A 20,031-nucleotide genomic window follows, 5' to 3' on the forward strand; every position below is an offset into this window, starting at 1 on the left:
GGTGAAGATGCTGACACGAATGCCAGGGAGGATGCAGGTGTCAGTAGGTGTTGGTGCAGGCAACAATGCCAGTGGTTGCAGGCGTGGGTGCTTGTGGGGTCCACAGCGGGCTGAGGACCCCTGATTAATGCACCCGGAAGGAGATCATGGGACGGGAAGTGGGCAGACAATATAGGACCATGCATGAAAGTAGCACTATCCATTCACAGATTGTTTATGTATAAGCTAATCCAATCATGCGGAGACACGTGTGTTAATCAAGGGTATAAGAGGCGCACGTAAGATCAAGCACCGGCCGGCCAGCCCTGTAACTTCAATAAAGAAACTTGCTTCCACATCACCGTGTCGTGTCTCAACAGTGACAGGTGCTGATGCGGGTGCTGGTGTGGGTGCCGAGGGGTGTGTGTGGTGTGGTTGCAGGTGCTGATGCTGGTGAATATGCCAGTGGGTGCAGGTGTGGATATTGGTGGACAGTGTGAGTGTCAGTGTGTGCAGGTGCTGGTTTCAATACCAGTGGGTTCAGGTGCGGGCACCAATGCCAGTGAGGATGCCAGTGGGCATGGGTGCCGATGTTAATTCTGATGAGTGTGAGTGCAGATGTGGGTGCAGATGTGGATGCCAGCAGGTGCAGATACCAGTGGGTGTGGGTGCAAGTGTGGAAGATGGTGGGTGTGGGTGCTGGTACCAATGCTAGTGAGGATGCATGTGTCAGTGTATATGCTGATACCAGTAGGTGTGAATGTGGGTGTCAATGCCAGTAAGGAAGCGAGTGGTGGTGGGTGCCAGGTGGGGTGCACGTGTGGGTGCCAGCATGGGTGCGGGTGCCAGTGGGGGTGCGGGTGCTGTTAAGTGAGAGTGCAAACCCTGATATCAGTGTGGATGCCAGCAGGTGTGTGTGTGGGTACCAGTAGGTGTGGGTGCAGGGACTGATGCTCGTGGGTGCAGGTGTGGGTGCCAGTGCAGGTGCCAGTGCTGTTAGGTGCAGGTGTGGTTGCTGGTGTGTGCTGATGCTGGTCGGCGTGGGTACCAGTGGGTGTGGGTGGGTGTGGGTGGGTGTGAGTGCTGGTGTGTTCAGGTACCTGTGGGTGAGGGCAGGTGCCGGTGTACGTGGGTATTGGTGAGTTCAGGTTCCGGTGCTGGTGGGTGCAGGTGAATGTGGGTATCAGTGGATGCCGGTGGGTTAGCATACCAGTGGGTGCAGGTGCCAGTGGGTACAGGAGCAGATGCTGGTGGGTGCAGGTACCATTGGGTGCAGGTGCCAGTGGGTGCCCATGGATGCGGTTACCGGTAGGTGCAGGTACCGGTGGGCGTGGGTCCCGATGCAGGTGGGTTCGGGCACCAATGGGTGTAAGTCCTGGTGGGTGCAGGTGGGTGCGGGCAGGTGTCGGTGGGTGCAGGTTCCGGTGGGCACAGATGGGTGCAGGTCCCGGTGGGTGTGAACAGGTGCCAGTGGGTGCGGGTGCTGTTGGATGCAGGTCACGGTGGGTGCTAGTGGGTCCCGGTGGGTGCCGGTGGGTCCCGGTGGGTGCAGGTACCAGTGGATCCCAGTTGGTTCAGGTGGGTGCAGGTCCCGGTGGGTGCGGGTGAGTGCGGATCCCGGTGGGTGCCAGTGGGTGCGGGTCCCGGTGGGTGCCGGTCCCGGTGGGTGCAGGTGGGCGCTGTTGGGGGTGCCTGTCCCGGCGGGTGCCGGTGGGTGCCGGTCCCGGCGGGTCCCGGTGGCGGCGGGGCGGTGGTGCTGAAGGACAGCTCCGCCCCCGCCCGCCCCCGCCGCCGCCCTCCCCTCCCGCCGCCGCCGCTTCGAGCCGCGCCGGGCGCTGCCGCTGCCCCCGCCGCCGCCGCCATGCCCCAGACGGCCCCGCCGCCGCCCCGCCGAGCCCCCGCCGCACCATGAAGCGGCAGAACGTGAGGACGCTGGCGCTCATCATGTGCACCTTCACCTACCTGCTGGTGGGAGCCGCCGTCTTCGACGCGCTGGAATCGGAGGAAGAGACGGCGGAGCGGCGGCGGCTGGAGGCGAAGAGCCAGGAGCTGAAGAGCAAGTACAACCTCAGCGCCGAGAGCTACCGCGAACTCGAGTGGGTCGTCCTCAAGCTCAAGCCGCACAAGGCCGGCGTCCAGTGGAAATTCGCCGGCTCCTTTTACTTCGCTATCACCGTCATCACTACCATAGGTAACGGTCGCCCCGTGCCCCGGTGCTTCCCGATGTCCCCGGAGACCCCTCCGGCCACGGGATGCTGGCCCTGGTCGCCCCGCGTGCATATCTTCCCAGCGCGCCAATCGCCGTGGTATCGGGGCGACCCGCCCGCACGGCTCCTCTGCCACCGGAAAACATTTCTCTGCCCATCATCGTGTTATCTGGGCGACCCCCTTCTCCTTGCTCCTCTGCTACCCGTCCCCGAGCTACTGGGGCCACCTGCTCTCCCGGCTCCTCCACCGCTGGGAAACCCTCCGCCCATCCCCGTGGTATCGGGGCGACCCGCACGCGCGGCTTCTCCACCACCGGGAAGCCCCCTGCCCATCCCTGTGATATCGAGGACACCCGTTCTCCTGGTTCCTCTGCCACCGGGACTCCTCCTCTGCCCACCCCCGTGGTATTGGGGCGACTCGCCTGCACGGCTCCTCTGCTACCAGTCTACGCGGTACCGGGGCCACCCTCTCTCTCGGCTTCTCCGGCACCGGGAAACCGCCATTCGGACTCCTGCCCATCCCCGCGGTATCGGGGCGACCCGCGCGCCGGCTCCCCCTTTTCCTCAGGAAAGCTCCGCCAGCTCCCCAAAACACCCATCCCAGCAGCGTCAGGCTTACAAGCCTCCGCTACGGGGAAATCCCTGCCCGACCTCCGCCCGTCCCCGCGGTATTGGGGCGACTCTCCCAGACCGCTCCTCCGCCACGAGGAAATCCCAGCCCGGATCCCTCCCAAATCTCACATTCCCGTAGCTTCAGGGCTACATGACCATGACCTCTACCCATCCCCGTGGTATCGGGGCTGCTCACCAGCTCCATTCCCTGACCCCAGACTCCTCTCTGGAGTCATTGGGGTTCCCTCCTGCCTTTGTTCTCCACCCTTGGGGAACACCAACCTGCCTATCCCCACGGTCTCTGGTCTCCCTACTCTTCAGGCACCCTCTTACTCCCATGCTCACAGACCCCGAGCTCCCCACCATCACGTCCTCCAGCTTTGGGGGCCCATGCATAGTGGGTCTTCACACCCCCTCTGCACCTCGGGGGTGTCTAGTGTGAGTGTCTGAGCTGGGAACCCCTTTCCAGACCTCCACGGGGGTTCCAGGAGGTGCGGAATCATGGCAGGGGTAGTGGATGCTTGGGGTGGATCACAGCTGGGTTGTGGGACAGGCAATTTCCTCGTATGACTCCTTCCCTGGAGGAGGTCCTCTGGGGTCAGAGTTCCCTTTCAGTTCATCTTCTACTCTTCCCAGCATGGTGGGACCCCCAGCCTGGAGAGGACAGGGACATATCTGTTCCAGGGGAGACCCTACAAAGAGTGTCTTCAGGATGGTCTTGCTGCCCTGACTCAACCCCACCCATGGTGCTTCCCAGCTCTAGGAGAGGGTCTTTAGGAGCTGGGGGATCTGCAGGGTCCTGCCAGATTCCAGACCACTGCTCTGTGTGTTCACCTGGTCACATCATCAACCCAGGTCCCCTCATCAACCCACCTGTTTTCTGTGTCCCCCACTGAAGCATCTGATGTCACCTACTGTCCCCCAGTCCCCAAACTGCTCCATGCTCAGTGCACCATGAGGGCCTGGAGGGTTGAGGGACAACTGGTGGCTGGAACAGGATGGCACATGGTTGTAGGCATGACCAGTATCCCTGAGGGTACAATGGCCCTGGCGTGATGCAGGCAGGAGCTGCAAGGGTGGGAGAGGAGGGCTGGTGGCACATCAGTTACGAAGATGTGAATGTTGAGGTGGCTGTTGGTTCCTGGGGTTGAGACACGGGCGTTGGGGTGGCTGTTGGTTCCTGGGTCAGAGATATGGATGTTGGGATGACTGGTGGTTCCTGGGGCTGAGATGCAGATGTTGGGATGGCTTTTTTTGGTTCCTGGGTCGGAGATATGGATGTTGGGATGACTGCTGGTTCCTGGGGCTGAGATGCAGATGATGGGGTGGCTTTTGGTTTCTGGGGCTGAGATATGGATGTTAAGATATCTGTTGGTTCCCAGTGGTGATACACACGTGTTGGGGTGGCTGTTGATTCCTGGAGCTGCAATACAGGTGTTGGGGTGACTGTTGGTTCCTGGGGCTGAAGAATGGGCGTTGCGGTGGCTGTTGGTTCCCAGGGCTGAGAAACAGATGTTAGAGTGGCTGTTGGTTCCTGGGATGAGTGTTGGGGTGCCTGTTGGTTCCCAGGATTGAGATACAGATGTTAGGGTGGCTGTTGGTTTCCAAGGTTGAGATACAAACGTTGGGGTGGCTTTTGGGTTTTGGGGCTGAGATATGGATGTTGGAGCGGCCGCAGGCTGAGTGAAAATAGGCTCTGTCCTCTCCCGGCTGGTGGGAGCAGCTGGGAAAGGCTTTGAAAGTGAAGACAAGCAGCTTATGTTTGACGTGAGAGAGAGGAGGAGCGGGCAAGGGGGTGCGTGGGGGGCTGGGGAGAGGAGCGAGCGAGAGGCGAGCAGGAGCGAGCCAGCCCAAACAAAGGATGCTGCAGTGATGGAGGGGAGAGACAAAGCCAGCCTGGTCCCAAGAGGCCATGGTCAGCTCAAGAGCTGTGGGCAGGCTTTGGGGTCCCAGCTCTGCCTCCCCCAGGACACTCAGATCCGCTGCCCAGAGCCCAGGAAGGATGGAGTAAGGATGACTCTGTGTGTCTGAGCCCTGATGCAGATGTTACAGCCTGGCAAAGCAGCTGGGGCTGGGGGTTCAAGTCTTAAAGCCTCATCTTGGGCTTGATCTGGGGTTGGGGTGATGACACCCAGCCCCCCCAAAATGTGTGTCCAGACGCAGCAGAGAAGGAGGAAAATGCAGGGGGAGTGTCCCCAAACCAGGCTTTACTGCACCACAGGCATCAAACCTTTCTTTCCTGGAAGCTTCAAGCCTCTCTGTGATGTTGAAGGAGGCATAGGGGGAAGGGGCATGGATGTAAATATGCAATGAAATGTTGATTTTAGCAAAATCTGACCATTTTGAATGCAGGCAATTTAGTTCGCCCATTGCAATGGAGCGCGGGTGCTGCTAATTGGTCTCCCAGTCCATCCCCCCGTCACCCCCATCCCTGGGCTGCCTGCTCCGGTGGCACTGTGCCTGTCCCCAATCCGGAGCATCTTTCCTGGTGTGAAGCTCTTCCCTGCTTACACCTCTTTGCTTGGTCTGGGAATTGAGAAAAGAGTAATGTAGCGAAATCATCAAAAGCCACAAGAGGGGAAAACAAATCCCGTTATTCCCATGAAATGGGATTTTCCAGTGGGGAAAAAAAGAAGGCACTCTTCCAGGAAATCACCCACCAACCCCTCTGCAAAACTCCAGCTGCAATTGGGGATGATGAAAAGCCAGGTTCCCTGCTGTGCTCCGGAGGCAATGGGGATGCTGGGGCTCCTGTACCAGCTGAGATCCCTGTGCTGGGAAGGAGGAAAAGCCAGGAGTGTGATGGATCTCACTTGGAAAGTTTTTCTTATGTTTCGGGTTGGTTTTTTTTTTCCTTTAGCTGGGAAAAGAGCCAAGACGCGAGCTGCCCTCTCAGTGCTGCTCCAAAGGTCTCTCACAGCCCCCACATTGCTCTGCAAGGCTGCCCTGAGCCCTGCACCCTAGTGGGGTGCAGCCCCTTCCTGAAGGAGCTGCCGTAGCACCCAGACACTCACAAAGCATCCCGGACCGAGGACTGGGATAGTTAGTTTTGCCGTCACCCTCTCCCTGCAAAGCCAGGGGCAAGGGGAGCTGCAGGGTGGGCAGAGATGAAGTGCGTCTGCCCTTGCAGCCAGGCAGGGTTTGCCTCGGGGTCCCTTCATTGAATGTCACCATCAGCCGGATGGGTCCCCTGTCACCTCAGTCCTTGTCCCTGCATCAGAGGCCTCCATGCTCCGGGGCCGGCTGTGATTGCTCTTGCTGGATCGCTCCCAAAAAACACATCATCCCCCCATTCCTCACTGTGTGTGGCCGTGTGGGCTGGGGCAGTTGGCAAATGCCACCGCGGTGTCACCATCTGTCACAGCCCTTCTCCCTCCGCACTTGTTTATCAAGGGAGCAGGGACACTGCCTGGACTAGGAGAGCCCGGAATGAGACTGGATCTCCACTGACCTCTTCTGCACGTGTCCTCCTCGTCTGTCACCCCATCACCCCCATCCCTGGGCTGCCTGCTCCAGTGGCACTGTGCCTGTCCCCAATCCATCACATCCGTAGCATCTCTCCGAGCATGAAGCCCTGGAAGCTCATGCCTCTTGGCTTGACCTGGGAATAGAGGGAAGAGGAAGGAGCTGGGGACACGCTGGCACACACTTCTCCAGACACCTCCAGTGCCAGCAGTACCAACACAACACTCCTGATCCCGGCTCTGGTGGGAGAGGAAGGACCCTTGATTTCCTGGCCTTCAGAGCATAGGGAAACATCTCAGGGAAGGCATGGGAGCCACCATCACAAGGAGAAGGCTGCAGGAATTTGGGGCTGGTAGGAAAGACAAGGCCAGGGATGTGTCACCTGCTCTCTCTGGATATTTCTGTTCCCACCCTGCACCAGCAGTGCCTGGTAAAAGGGATAGAAGTGGAAGTTAGTGTCGGTGGTGAGGGAGTGACACACGTTGACCCGAGAAGTGGTGGCTGCCCCATCCCTGGAGGTGCTCAAGGTCAGGCTGGATGGGGCTTAGAGCAACATGATGCAGTGGGAGGTGTCCCTGCCCATGGCAGAGGGTTGGAACTGGATGGGATTTAAGGTCCCTTCCAACCCAACCCCTTCCATGATTCTATGTACATGCTTTTGATAGGTTTCAGAGTTAACATGCCAGAAGGAAAAACTCCATCACTCTGTTCCAGGGCTGGGATTCCTCTCCCCTCAGCTCAGACCCCTAGAGGAGGTGATGCCCACACAGCAGGGAGAAACAGAGAGCATCTCACACCTTTCAACCCCTGGGGATGTCAGCGTGGGGTCTTCTCCGGGAGAGGGTCTCCATCCAGCCTGGTTGCTCCTTGGTCACTGCTGGGGTTTGTTTGAATGCCCTAGCCGTGCTGATGAGCTGCAGGAGTCAGCAGAAAGCAGTGCTGGGAGGTCCAGACCACTTTCCTTCCCTCTCCCATTAGGCATTAGGCCACCTCCTGTCACCTTTGCCTCTGGTATGCTGGAATTGTCGGCTGGGATGTTCACTCTGAAACCTAATGAGGGCATATGTACCTCTGCCACTGATCCTTGTAGCAGGGAATGAGTGCAAAGAGGGTGGACAGGGAGATGGCATGGATACGCTGAGATCAGAGCCATTCCTGAAGTCTTTCTGGCAGAGATGCGTGTTTTAGGAGTGGCAGTCGCAGCCTGCTCCCCCAGCAGCCTGCCCAGCTGGGACTCGGCACCTTCACTGAGGAGGCAGAGCCTTTTACCAGGAGGCTCCAGCAAACCTGCGTCATGGTGAGGTGAGGAGGTATCACACATGTCCTCTCTCGTGGGATTCAGCCCAGGGACCCTCCGAACCGGGGGCTTGGCCCTACTTGCAGACACTGCCCCTTTGCGAGCATTCCTCCCTCGTGCATCCCACTCCCACCTCTCCTCCCCCTCCTCTCTTCCTGCTCAGGCTGTAAATTCCCTGCTCCTTTCCATCCCAGAGCGGTAACAGCAATTAATACCTGCTCCCTCCCTGCCCCCAGCCTGGCCTCTCCCAGCTGATGCCTCATTAAACTCGCCAGCAAAGCCTGACTCAGAGCAAGGCATAAACACCGTGTGCTGGGGCAGAGATGCTCTGAGGCGATGGGGGTTCATCACCCAAGCAAAAGAACCCCAATTTCTTTAGGGGTTTGGGTTTTTTTTTTCTCCTCAACTACCAACCTCAGGGCTGTTTGCTCTAGCTTGGCACTGCCAGGTCTGGTGCCAAGAGGCTGGACCCGTGTCGGAACCGTGGGAGAGCCCTGCTCTGCCAGCGTGTGATTTATGAGCTGGCTTAAATATTTATCAGGCAGCTCTCAGCCTGAAGTGACTGCGGTGCGGGATTTATAGCAGGCGCCGCTGCCTTGGATAAATCACAGCCAGGAGGGTTAATTGAAGGAGCAAGAGTGGAACGTGCGGTGGCGGGGTAGGAGGCTCACCTGGCTGGTGCAGAGAGGGGTGAAGGAGAGTGGCCGTGCAGCAGAAGGGCCCCACTGGTGCTGGTGCGTGGTGCTGCACATGGTGTCGAGTCTTGGTGTGCGTCGTGGTGCACAGCACTGCACTTGGTGCTGGTGTGTGGAATGGTGCACAGCGCACAGAACTGCATGTGGTGCTGGGTAGTGGTGCCCAGTGCTGGGTGTTGGTGGCAAGGTGCACAACCCCACACGTTGTGCTGGGTGCTGGTGCATGGTGCATGGCACTGCACATGGTGTTGGGTGTTAATGTACTGTGTTGGGCACAAGTGCACAGCCCTGCACACGGTGCTGGACGCTGGTGCACAGTGTTGAGGCATGGCATGGTGCATGGCACTGAGCGCTGGTGCATGGAATGATGCGCAATGCATGGCCCTGGGTGCAGAGAGCATGGCACTGGTGCATGGTGCTGGGTAGTGGTGCCCAGTGCTGGGTGTTCGTGTGTGGCAAGGTGCACAACCCTGCATGTGGTGCTGGTGCACGGTGCACGGCACTGCACACAGTGCACGGCAGTGTGTGCTGGTGCATGGAATGATGCACAGCGCATAGCACTGCACATGGTGCTGGGCACTGGCGTGTGGTGTTGGGTGTTGGTGCATGGTACGGTGCATAGTGCACAGCGCTGCACGTGATGCTGGGTGCTGGTGCGTGGCAGATGGCACTGCACATGGATCCTGGTGCACGGTTGTGGTGCGCAATGCTGGACACTGGTGCACGGTGCTGAGTGCTGCTGCATGGCATGGTGCACAGTGCAAGGCCCTGTACGCGGTGCTGGGCACTGGTGCATGGTTCTGGATTCTGTGCACATTGCTGGTGCATGGTACTGGGCACTGGTGCGCAGCGTGGGTACGAGGTGCTGGCTGCTCGTATACAGTGCTGGATGCTGGTGTACGTTGCTGGTGCACAGTGCATGGTGCTGGTGCATGACATTGTGTACTGGTGGATGGTGCTGCACCCTGGTGCATGGTGCTGGTGCATGGTGCTGGGCACTGTTGCTGTGGTGGGTGCTGGTGCACGGTGCTGGGTGCTTGTGCACGGCGCTGCACACTGGTGCGTGGTGCTGGATACTGGTGCACAGTGCTGGCACTGGTGTATGGTGCTGGGCACTGGGGCTGTGTGCTGGTGCACAGTGCATGGTGCTGTGCCCTTGCACAGTGGTGAATGCTGGTGCATGGTGCTGGTGCATGGTGCTGGGCACTGGTGCACAGTGCTGGGGCAGCACAAACACCATCCTGCCTCCTAGGGTGAATGCGAGCAGGATTTGGCCAGGGAAAGGGTGCAGGGAAGGAAGCATCCAAGGAAGCATCCCTGGTGTAGGGAGGTTGCAGCCAGAGCTGTACAGAGCTCTGGAGCTCAGCAGGGAGAAGGTGGCAGGGTGGCCGGATTGGGCTCTGACTCCCTGGGGAGATGATGCTGAGTGCTGTGTCCCCATCCAGTTCGGGCTCCGGCACAAATCCATCCTAAAGGCCTTAAATGACTCTTTTTTTTTATTCCCTGTGGAGGCCCCTTTTCCCTCTGCCAGTGCAGAAAGTGGAGCAAAGCAGCTCTGCTATGGATATCGGCGAGGAAGTCCCCTGGAGCAGGTCTGGGTTGGGGTCCCCATGGGGTTTTGGGGTGCCCCCACCTCAACCCAGCCTCTGGGGTCAAGGTGCCCATCTGCATCCCAAAACCCAGCAGGACCAGCCTCAAGTCGGGGAGTCTGCTCATACCCCAAAACGCCAGCCTCTGGGGTGGAGTGTCTGCCTGCATCCAGCTTGCGCCCATCACCAGGGTATCCCACCTTGTACCCCTACCAGGGCTTCTAAGGGCGGGTGGGGGGACCCTGCTGTACCCACCATTTGCGAGAGCAGGGATAGAGCAGGGGCAGCCAGGAAGGGGCCTGGCGGCGCCCCAGGATCGAGGGAAAACTTGCCAGTTTTGGCGCAAACAGGGCACTTGGCCGGCAGTGGGATTTTCCATGACAGCATCCTGACCCTTTCCACCACTCCCCAGCTACAGAAGGATCCGCCCCCCTCCTGCAAGCAGCACTGTCTCGGGGGGACAGGCCCTGGCTGTACCCCCAGATCCTCCTGCAGGCAGGGAAAAGGGCTGGGGGGCTGCCTCATGCCACCCCACTGCGGTGGCAGCCAGGGTGGGTGTAGCTCTGAGGCCCTTTGGTGGTGACCCCTCCCCAAATGTGAAGCGGGGGCACAGTGATGTGGGGACCAAGGGGTGACTGGGGTGTAGATGCTGATGCAGAGGAGGGGGGGAGGTAGTGGGGGGTACCCCAATGCTGTGGTTTTAGGGGGGGGCTCCAAAACTAGGACCCTTCCCACCGTATAGAGAGACAAGTCCTCAGCCAGGTCTGGCACCCCCTCCCCAGTGTGACCCCCACCCTAGGTGACCCCACCACCTACTACCCCCCAGAGGCAGCTCCTTGGATGGAGATGGAGTGCAGTGGGGTTTTTGGGGTTGGGAGTAGGGAGATGGGGGTGAGGATGGAGATAGGGGTGCGGTGGGCAGGGAGAGAGGTGAGTGGACAGAGATCTGTGGGTGGGGGGATGGGTGGAAGGAAGGAAGGAAGGAAGGAAGGAAGGAAGGAAGGAAGGAAGGAAGGAAGGAAGGATGCCCCATCCCTGCAGGGGTTCAAGGCCAGATTGGATGGGGCTTTGAGCAACCTCATCCAGTGGGAGGTGTCCCTGCCTATGGCAGGGGGTGGGAACTGGATGGGCTTTAAGGCTTTAAGGTCCCTTCCATCCCAAACCATTCCATGATTCTATGCAGGGGTAAAAGGTTAACTGGCTGGCTGGCTGGGTGAATGGGTGGGTGGATTGAAGGATGGATGGATGGATGGATGGATGGATGGATGGATGGATGGATGCATGGATAGATGGGTAACTGGGTGGATGGATGGGTGATGGATGGATGGATGGCAGGGTGGGAGGACATCTAGCTGTCTGACCCTTCACCTGCCCTGGTGAATGCACAGCAAGGACAATCCCTGCTCCGGGTCCAGGACCCAGTTGGAACGGGGCCAGTCTGGTTGCTGTGTGTCCCAGGGCTTGCTCCAGCTCCAAGTTCAGCACAGCCCCAAGGAGCCCCTGGGTCCTGTCCCTCTGCTCCAGCTGTCTCTCACCTTGCCCTGCCCAGGAGGTGTCCCCAGGCAGAATGAGCCCCTTCCCGCTGCCCTCAACCCCTGTCTGGGTGGGGATGGGGGTGTTGCAGGACATGTGTGTCCCCACGCAGCACCGTGCCCCTCTGTGCCAGGGCCGTGTTTGCCCGGGCAGGCTGGTAACCGCTGCCACATGCTGTCTTTCCCACCCGCTCCCTGCCTGCTTGTTTGCTCACCTTGTGAGGATGGGATATCTCCCAGGCAATTCCGACGGGCATCCCACGTGCTGGCTTCATCCACTGGGTCCCCATCCCTGTCCTGGGGACAACCATGGTCCCCAGGCTCAGCTTTGTCACTGGTTAACTGGCAGGGCTTGCTCTTGGCCACTAATGGTGGAGAGAGCTTGGTCTTTGCACCTCGGACGAACTTGCATCACCCAGGGGACACATCAGGAAACAGGTACCCATTAAGCAATGAGTGGGATGCTGGTCCTTACTGGAAGCAATGGAGCAGGAGGATGCAGGGCTAGCACGAGGAGGAGGATGCCGCCTGGGGTATGCTGCACCCCAAGGGATGCCCAGCTATTGCTTCTATGTCTACGGGACCACCAAGGCTTTCTCCAGGAGGGCCAGTAGAAAGGGATGCATGGGACAGGTACTTGGCAGGCTCAGGACTGAGTGATTTCGGTGCTAGAAGGCTTTGGAAGCATCGAGTTACTGTGTGTTCACCACGGTGTCGCCAGTTACAGGCGTGGGGTCTGTTCAGGGAGGGTGATCTCCATGGGGAGTGGGACATCTCTGGAGGGTAAGGATTTTCCTCCACTGAGGCATCCCTAGGGCACTTCTGATTGTGGTCCACCAGTGTCTACAGATGCAGTTGGCTTGGAAGAACCAGAATTGGGTTCATCTCAGGCTTGGAAGGACTGGAGCTGGGTTCATCCCAGGCTTGGATAGACAAGAGTTGAGTTCATCTCAGGGATGGAAGGACCAGCATGGCGTTCATCTCGAGCTTGGAAGGACCAGAGTGGGGCTCAGCCTATGCTTGGAAGGATCAGAGCTGGGTTCAGCCTGGGCCTGGAGCCACTGGAGTATTCTTCATCCCAGGCTGGGACAAAAACAAGGGTTGCTCCAAAGCATTGTTGACCCCCAGAGTGGTCAGTGGCTTGGTAGATCCCCTATCAGCTGGGATTCTTGAACCTTCTCCACCGTCCCTGCAGCCTCACCACCTGGCAATGGGCAGTGAAAGCACCAGCAGGTCAGAGACCATGGTGAAGGACTTTGGCATCTCTGCAGGGGCCAGGCTGTTGCAATGGCAGTCGTCAGCTGGGACTCCCCATTCCCTGCCCTGACTCCCTGCACCCCCTGCCCTGGCTCCCTGCATTCCCTGTCCCTGTCTTCCCTGCACCTACAGTCCCTGTCTCCCTACACCCTGCCCTTGCTCCCTTCATCCCTGTCTCCCTGTACCCTGTTCCTGGCTTCCTGCACCCTTGTCCTGGCTCATTCCATCCCCCCATCTCTGACTCCCTGCATCCCTGCCATGGCTCTCTGCATCTCCCATCCCTGGCTCCATGTACCCCTGTTCCTGGCTCTCTGTACCCCCTTCCCTGCACCTCTGTTCCCAGATCCCTGCACCCACAATCCCTGGCTCCCTGCACCTCTGTTCCCAGATCCCTGCACCCACAATCCCTGGCTCCCTGCACCCTACCCTGGCTCCCTGCACCCTTACCCTGATTCCCCACATTCCCCGTCCCTGGTCCTTGCACCCCTATTCCTGGCTCCCTACACCCCACATCCCTGGATCCGCCTCCCTGGAGACCTCAGCCCCCACCCACCCCCTTCCAGCTCCCAGTGCCACCTCCCAGGGACCCTCTTCCCTACTTTCCAGCCCTTTGCATCCTCCAGCTTTGTAACACCTCTGCTCTGCAAAGTCGCTCCCGCCCCCCCCCCCCCCCCCCATCCCCAGCAGCTGCCCTTCTAATCCCCACCATCCATCGCTCCCGACAGCCTGGGATTTGCTCCAGGCCAGCGGACAACCCAGACCTGCACCTGCTTTCCGGAGCTGCGGCCAGATCCACCCCTGCTCCTCCACAGCCCTAAAAAGGAGACAAGCCGGCCGCGTTCCTCAGGGACATGTCATATTTTCTCCCCGGGGACATACGCCATGCTCCCTGCCTGCTCGCAGCACCCTGAGTGGGAGCAGAACACCCTGCACTCTGCTCTCCTTTGGCAGCATCCCTCCTGGGACACCCTGGAGCATCCACCCGATGGGGAGGTTTAGAGGGGCTGCAGGAGGGGGGTAGGAGATGCAGAGGAGCAGGGATGTTGAGCTCCTTCTGCAAGAGCAGGGAGGGCAGGAGCACGGCAGGGAGCCTCGTCGCCTATTCCTGGGAGCGTTGCCGGGCTGAGACACGCCACAAAGTCCAGCAGAGCTGCTGTTGAACCTGGCAGCTGTCAGGACTTTGAAGCATCCCCGTGAGCCAAGCCCTCCTGTCCAATGTGTTTCCTTTCTGCAGTGGATGAAACCACAGATGCAAAAGGGGTTTGAGGGGTTCACCCTCTCTGCCACCTTCCCAGGGCCTCCCTCTCCCTGCTGTCTGTATTTCATATCCTGGTGTCCTTCCCTCCCATCCTCAGACGTGCTGGAGATCAGGCAGTGCCTGCTAGAGCTGGGAAAGGGGGGGCTGGCAGATTGACGGACGCTTGGACGCGTTGCGAGAGCTCATAAACTCCCTTCCCTGGGGAAAGGGGTCTAAATATAGCTGCGGGAGGCTGCACTGGTGCAGGGCAGGCAGGAGCAGGCAACGCTTGAGGCTCGCATCCTAAAACCCCATCCTTGACGAGCCAATGCATGAGGAATGGGGAGATTCAGGCTGTTGGGAGGGCTGGCAGGAGAGGAAGGGCAGGGGCAAGCAGACAGGCAGGGTGAGGGCTCAGTGCTTGCCCCGAGGGCAGCAGGATGTGACCCTGGTTTGAAACCCATCAGCTGGCTCTGCTGCAGGACTCAGCAGCCAAGCTGGTGCTGTAGCATTGCCTCAGTGTCCCCTCTGCTGCTGAGGAGGGACGGCAAGCAGTGGGTGGAGAGGGGACACCAAGCAGTCCCCTTTTCCATCAGTGAGGGCAGGATAGGCTGGCACCCAGCACTGATGACAGCAATAGTGCTTTCTGGTGATGCTTTGGTGACGCTCTCTCTCTGGTGATACTCTTTAGTGATGTTCTGTGGTGATGCTCTCTCTTTGATGATGCTCTCTAGTGAAGCTCTCCATGATGCTCTCTGATGATGCCCTACAGTGCTGCTCTGTGATGATCATCTCTTATCAGGGAGTGCAGTGACAGGACGAGGGGGAATAGTTTTAAGCTGAAAGAGGGGGGATTGAGATGAGATCTTAGAAAGAAATGTTTTCCTGTGAGAGTGGGGAGGCCCTGACCTCGGTTGTCCAGAGAAGTGGTGGCTGCCCCATCCTTGGGGGTGTTGAAGGCCAGGTTGGATGGGGCTTGAAGCAACCTGATACAGTGAGAGGTGTTGCTGGCCATGGCAGTGGGGTGGGACTGGATGGGCTTTGAGGTCCCTTCCAACCCAAACCATTGTATGATTTTCTGACACTGTGATGCTCTCTGGTGATGCCTTGTGGTGATGCTCTCTCTCTGGTGATGCTTTCTGGCAATGCTCTCCACAGCTGCAGCCAGACCCAGCATCCCTGGCAGCTGGGAGAGGTCACACCAGCTCCTCAGAGGTGGCTTGGATGGAGATCTGACAATCCTTGTTTTCATGTCACTCCAGCCCAGCTTAATCCTTGGCCTCCCGAGGCTGCCCGCACGGGTGACAGTGAGGGATGCCGTCTGCCTCTGCCCAGCTGGGATTAAACAGAGCCAGGGCAGGGCGACTTCCTCCCTGCTGTTCCCACGGGCTCGGGGGCCAATGGGTCTGGCTGTGCTGGCTCTGGTTTGATAGACAAGAAGGGTCTTGGAGAAACAGGTGCTGCGGGGGGTGCTTGTGCTGGCACCCCCAGCCCTATCCCAAATGCACTCCACGTCTGAGGGAAGGAGGTTTGAACTTCCCTGGGGTCTGAGCAGGGTGCTGAGCTGTGACTGCAGCCCCTGGCTCACAGCGCTGCTCCTGCCCACTACTTAAAATCATAGAATCATAGAATAGTTTGGGTTGGAAGGGACCTTAAAGATCATCTAGTTCCTGCCATGGACAGGGCTACCTCCCACTGGACCAGGTTGCTCCAAGCCGCATCCAGCCTGGCCTTGAACACCTCCAGGGATGGAGCAGCCACAGCATCCCTGGGAAACCTGTTCCAGGGTCTCACCACTCTCATGGTGAAGAAATTCTTCCTAATGTCCAGTCTAAATCTGCCCCTCTCCACTTTATACCCATTCCCCCTCGTCCTATCCCCACAAGCCTTTATGAATAGCCTCTCTCCAGCTTTCTTGTAGCCCCTTTCAGGTACTGGAAGGTCGCTATAAGATCTCCTCGGAGCCTTCTCTTCTCCAGGCTGAACAACCCCAACTCTCTCAGCCTGTCCTCATACGGAAGGTGCTCCAGCCCTTTGTAGCCCTCCTCTGGACCTTCTCCTTCTGCCCACTGCCCTTCCTGCTCCTGCCTACTTGCTGCTCCTGCCCCCTACTCCTTCATGCTCCTCCCTGCTACTCCTGCCCACTGCTCCTGCCTGCTCCTACCTGCCTGCTTATAACTGCCATCTGCTTCTCTCTGCTCCTCTTTCCCACTGTTCCTTCCCACTGTTCCTGCCTGCCTGCCGCTCCTGTGTCTGCTGAAGGCAGCCTGTGTCCCAGCTCCTGCAGCCCAGAGCCTGCTGGCTCTGCAGAGCTGCAGAGTGGGAGAGGAGAAGAGGGGGAAGGGGGAAGGAAAGGAAAAAGGGGAAAAGAAGGAGAAGGAGGAGGATGAGAAGGAGGAGGGAGAGGGAGAGGGAAAGGGAAAGGGGGGAAGGGGAAGAAGGAGAAGGGAGAAAAAGAAAGAGACAAGGACGGGGAAAGGGGAAAAGAGAAGGGAAAGGGACAGGGACAGGAAAAGGAAAGGGGAGTGGATGGTGCCTGACAGCGAGAGCAGCTCCCACAGCACAGGGGTTCTGCACAGCTCCCCAAGGCAGCCCAGCTCAGCTCCCACACATCCCGCAGGCTCCTGGGATGCCTGGGATCTGTTAGAGGCAAATAAGTCTGCCAGCACGGAGGCAGAAATATTCCTGTCTGCATGGGGTTTGTGCAGATGGGAGACTAACTGGAACTCAGATGGGCCCCTTGGGGCTGGGTGTGGATGCTCTCTGAGATCCTGGATCCGGGTAGTGGGACACGGGTACATGGAGCTGGGACAATGGAGGGAAGCCAGCTGCCCTCCGCTCTTGATTCCTTAAAAACCCTTATTTTCCCCATCTCCTGCACCTCTCCACCCAGCTGATCTGAGATGGACTGTTCCGAGATGGATATTTCAGGGAAGAGCTTTCTCCAATTTCCACATCCCCCCTCCCCAGCTAGGGTCCATCCAAGCATCCCTGAGCTGCTCCACACCAACCCAGGGATGCAACATCTCATCCATTGTGTCCCACCAGCCCCCTAGCTCCATCCCCCATGATCCAATGACTTTCTCACTTCTCCAACCTTGTCCTCCAGGCCCTTCCTCATTTTCCTCTTCATTTGGAGCGCCTGTTATCTCTCCAGTCTTTCCAGCCTTCCATGGTCACTCTTTGTGCCTGGGGGTGAGGATGGCACTGATCGATGTTGGGGTTCACCTCCAGCAACTCAGTTGGGGGAGAGATTTGAGACACTGCACACTCTGCAACCCACTTGGAGCACTGAGCTGATCCTGCTCTGTGGCTTTGCTCCCCAGGTTACGGCCATGCAGCCCCTAGCACAGATGGTGGGAAGGTCTTCTGCATGGTATACGCCCTGCTGGGGATCCCCCTCACCCTCGTCATGTTCCAGAGCTTGGGTGAGAGGATCAACACCTTTGTCAAGTACCTCCTTCACCGTATCAAGAAGTGCCTTGGCATGAGGCGAGCGGAGGTCTCCATGGCCAACATGGTCACCATTGGGTTCTTCTCCTGTATCAGCACCCTCTGCATTGGGGCAGCTGCCTTCTCCTACTACGAGCACTGGAGCTTCTTCCACGCCTACTACTACTGTTTCATCACCCTCACCACCATCGGCTTTGGGGACTATGTGGCCCTGCAGAAGGATGAAGCCCTCCAGAACAAGCCACAGTACGTGGCCTTCAGCTTTGTCTACATCCTGACTGGGCTGACAGTCATCGGGGCTTTCCTCAACCTAGTGGTGCTGCGTTTCATGACCATGAATGCCGAGGACGAGAAGCGAGACGCTGAGCATCGGGCACTGCTCACCCGCAACGGGCAAGCCAGCAGCATCCACACCACAGACACTGCCTCGGCTACACCGGCGGTGGCAGTGGGTGGCGGTGGTGGCAGTGGTGGTGGCTTTCGGAATGTCTATGCTGAGGTTCTTCACTTCCAATCCATGTGCTCATGCCTGTGGTACAAGAGCCGGGAGAAGCTGCAGTACTCCATCCCTATGATCATCCCCAGGGACCTCTCCACCTCGGACACCTGTGTGGAGCAGAGCCACTCCTCACCCGGCCGCTGTCCGGAGACGCCATCCAACAGATGTTTCTGCAACACCCGCCGGTCGGCCATCAGCTCTGTCTCCACGGGTCTCCACAGCTTGACAGCTTTCCCAAGCCTCATGAAGCGCCGCAGCTCCGTGTAACCCTTCTCCATCCCCACCCTGGGCCCCTCCTTGTCCAAGGAACCTTCTTGGTCCTTGCAGGAGGAACCTGCCCCGAGGTCTGCCTACAGATGGGAAGGCAGCGAGCTGGGACCCCCGGGGGGCCGTGTTTCTCTGCCAGGACTCGGGAGGGATGCAAGAGCAGCAGTGAGGCTGCCCTGACCCTCTCAGAAGCAGGAAGAAGGGAGGGAGCTGCTGTTTTGGGGTTTATTTTTGTTTCATTTTGGTTTTTTTTTTTAATTTTATTTTAATTTAAATTAATCTTATTTTATTTTATTTTGCAAAACCACTCCTCGAAAATGTGAATTGTGAAGAGCTGGAGAGGGGTTGAACCTGATGGTGTGAGGACTATGCCTGCACCTCTCACCATGATGCCTCTGTGCAAGCCGTGGCCCCACAGCAGCCCCACGGCAGCCCCATGGCAACCTGAGCTGCTGCATCACATGCAAAGTGTGATGCTGCATGCCATGGCACTGCCGTGAGCTGGACACGTGGGACGTAAGGAGAGGAGGACACGGGGCTCCTGGCACCACCCACGAGCAGCACTGAGATCCTGTCCCCTCCATCCTCTGCATCCTCCAGCCATGGGGTTGCCCCGGAGGAAGGCAGAACCCTGGGCAGCGAGGGATGCTGCGGCGAAGGCGAGCACGCATCAGCGGGCAAATCAGGCTAAGAGGGGCTTAGACGGAGCTTTTGCCATCGCTGTGCACATCAGGCTGCCCCTGCAGCCGAGAAAACAAGCCAAGTGTCACGTAGGCTGCCGAAAACCTCGGTGGGCAGCCCTCTGAGAGCTTGCTAGGGCTATTGAACCCCTCTTAGATGGGCAGACCCGGGCATCCCAGAGATTTTCCCACTGGAAAGCCCAGAGGCAGGAGAGGCAGTGGCAGCGCGGTCCCCTGGGACCCCCATCTCCATCCTTCCCCGTGGCAGCTCTGGGGCCGGAGCCGTTACACTAGGGGAGCTTTTTCTGGGGGACAATTGGGGCGTTATAAGACTCTTTCACCCTTCTCCTTCACACTCCCAGGTTGCACCTTGTGACTTACACCCCGTCTCACCCCAACACCCGGAGCAGGAGGTGCCCCCAGGGCTCCCCCCTATCCGAGACCCAGGACATCCATGGGGTCCCCTTCAGTGCAGACACCCTGTTATGACAAAAGGGGGGATGAAAATCACTTTCCTTGCCCCCCTTCCATGCACAGGGCAGCCCCACAGGGAGCACCCCCATCGCTACCCCCTGCCAGCGCACAAAGCACAGGGGACACAGAGGACACTGGGACATACACGGGGGTGCTGGGGGACTTTGGGGGACCCCCCACTGTTTCTTGTCTCACCTTTTATCCGAAGAAAACCAATGTATTTCTAATACTTGATGCCCTGTACACACTGTTAGATACCAGAGAGGGTATTTATTATAAATGACGCTATTGTCGTATCTATAGACATCTATAAATATCTATTGGAAAGGACTCTGGAGGCAAACTTGGTGATGATTCCAGGGGATTTCGTTTCACTCTCTGCATCTTTCTCACCCTAGGGCACCCGTGGAGATCTACCCTTCCCTCATGGCCCCTGAAAGGTTTCTCTGGTTCTCATGCCAAAGTCTATTTGTACCACTGAGTTACTTTCCTTAGAGAGAGAAATAAAGGCTGGTTCAAACCTTGGCACCGCTTCAGCTCCATCGCTTCTGGTGCTGGGAGAGGATGAGGGGCTGGGAGTGGAGAGTCATCCCTGTGCTGTAGCTCCACATCTTTGGTCTGCAGGGCCTGGGAAGTGTGAGCATTTGCTTGGGATAAGCCTCTGTTTGCTTGTCTCTTGATCTGCTTGTGGGAAGGAAGGCCCTACAGAGGGATCTGGACAGGCTGGATCCAGGGGCTGAGATCAATGGTATGAGGCCAAATCCTGGGTCCTGCATTTGGGACACAAC

At 58.4% G+C, this 20,031-nt stretch overlaps 1 protein-coding gene across 1 annotated transcript; it reads left to right on the forward strand.

Annotated features, from left to right (window-relative positions):
- The first annotated feature begins 1,784 nt into the window (after nt 1-1,784).
- On the forward strand, nt 1,785-19,746 carry KCNK3 (potassium two pore domain channel subfamily K member 3). Its single transcript, XM_054062647.1, has 2 exons — nt 1,785-2,170; nt 17,197-19,746. Exons 1-2 carry the CDS (start codon nt 1,888-1,890, stop codon nt 18,087-18,089), a joined length of 1,176 nt encoding a protein of 391 aa, XP_053918622.1. The 5' UTR covers nt 1,785-1,887; the 3' UTR covers nt 18,090-19,746.
- Nucleotides 19,747-20,031: the final 285 nt, after the last annotated feature.

The sequence above is a fragment of the Cuculus canorus genome, chromosome 3, assembly GCF_017976375.1.
Source record: "Cuculus canorus isolate bCucCan1 chromosome 3, bCucCan1.pri, whole genome shotgun sequence".
Classification (NCBI taxonomy): Eukaryota; Metazoa; Chordata; class Aves; order Cuculiformes; family Cuculidae; genus Cuculus; species Cuculus canorus.

What these genes read in the sequence shown, in the direction of transcription:
- KCNK3 (XM_054062647.1), top strand. Translation starts at nt 1,888, where the DNA reads ATGAAGCGGCAGAACGTGAGGACGCTGGCGCTCATCATGTGCACCTTC. An exon ending in CACCGTCATCACTACCATAG is followed by an intron (nt 2,171 to 17,196) that starts GTAACGGTCGCC and finishes TTTGCTCCCCAG; the next exon opens with GTTACGGCCATGCAGCCCCT.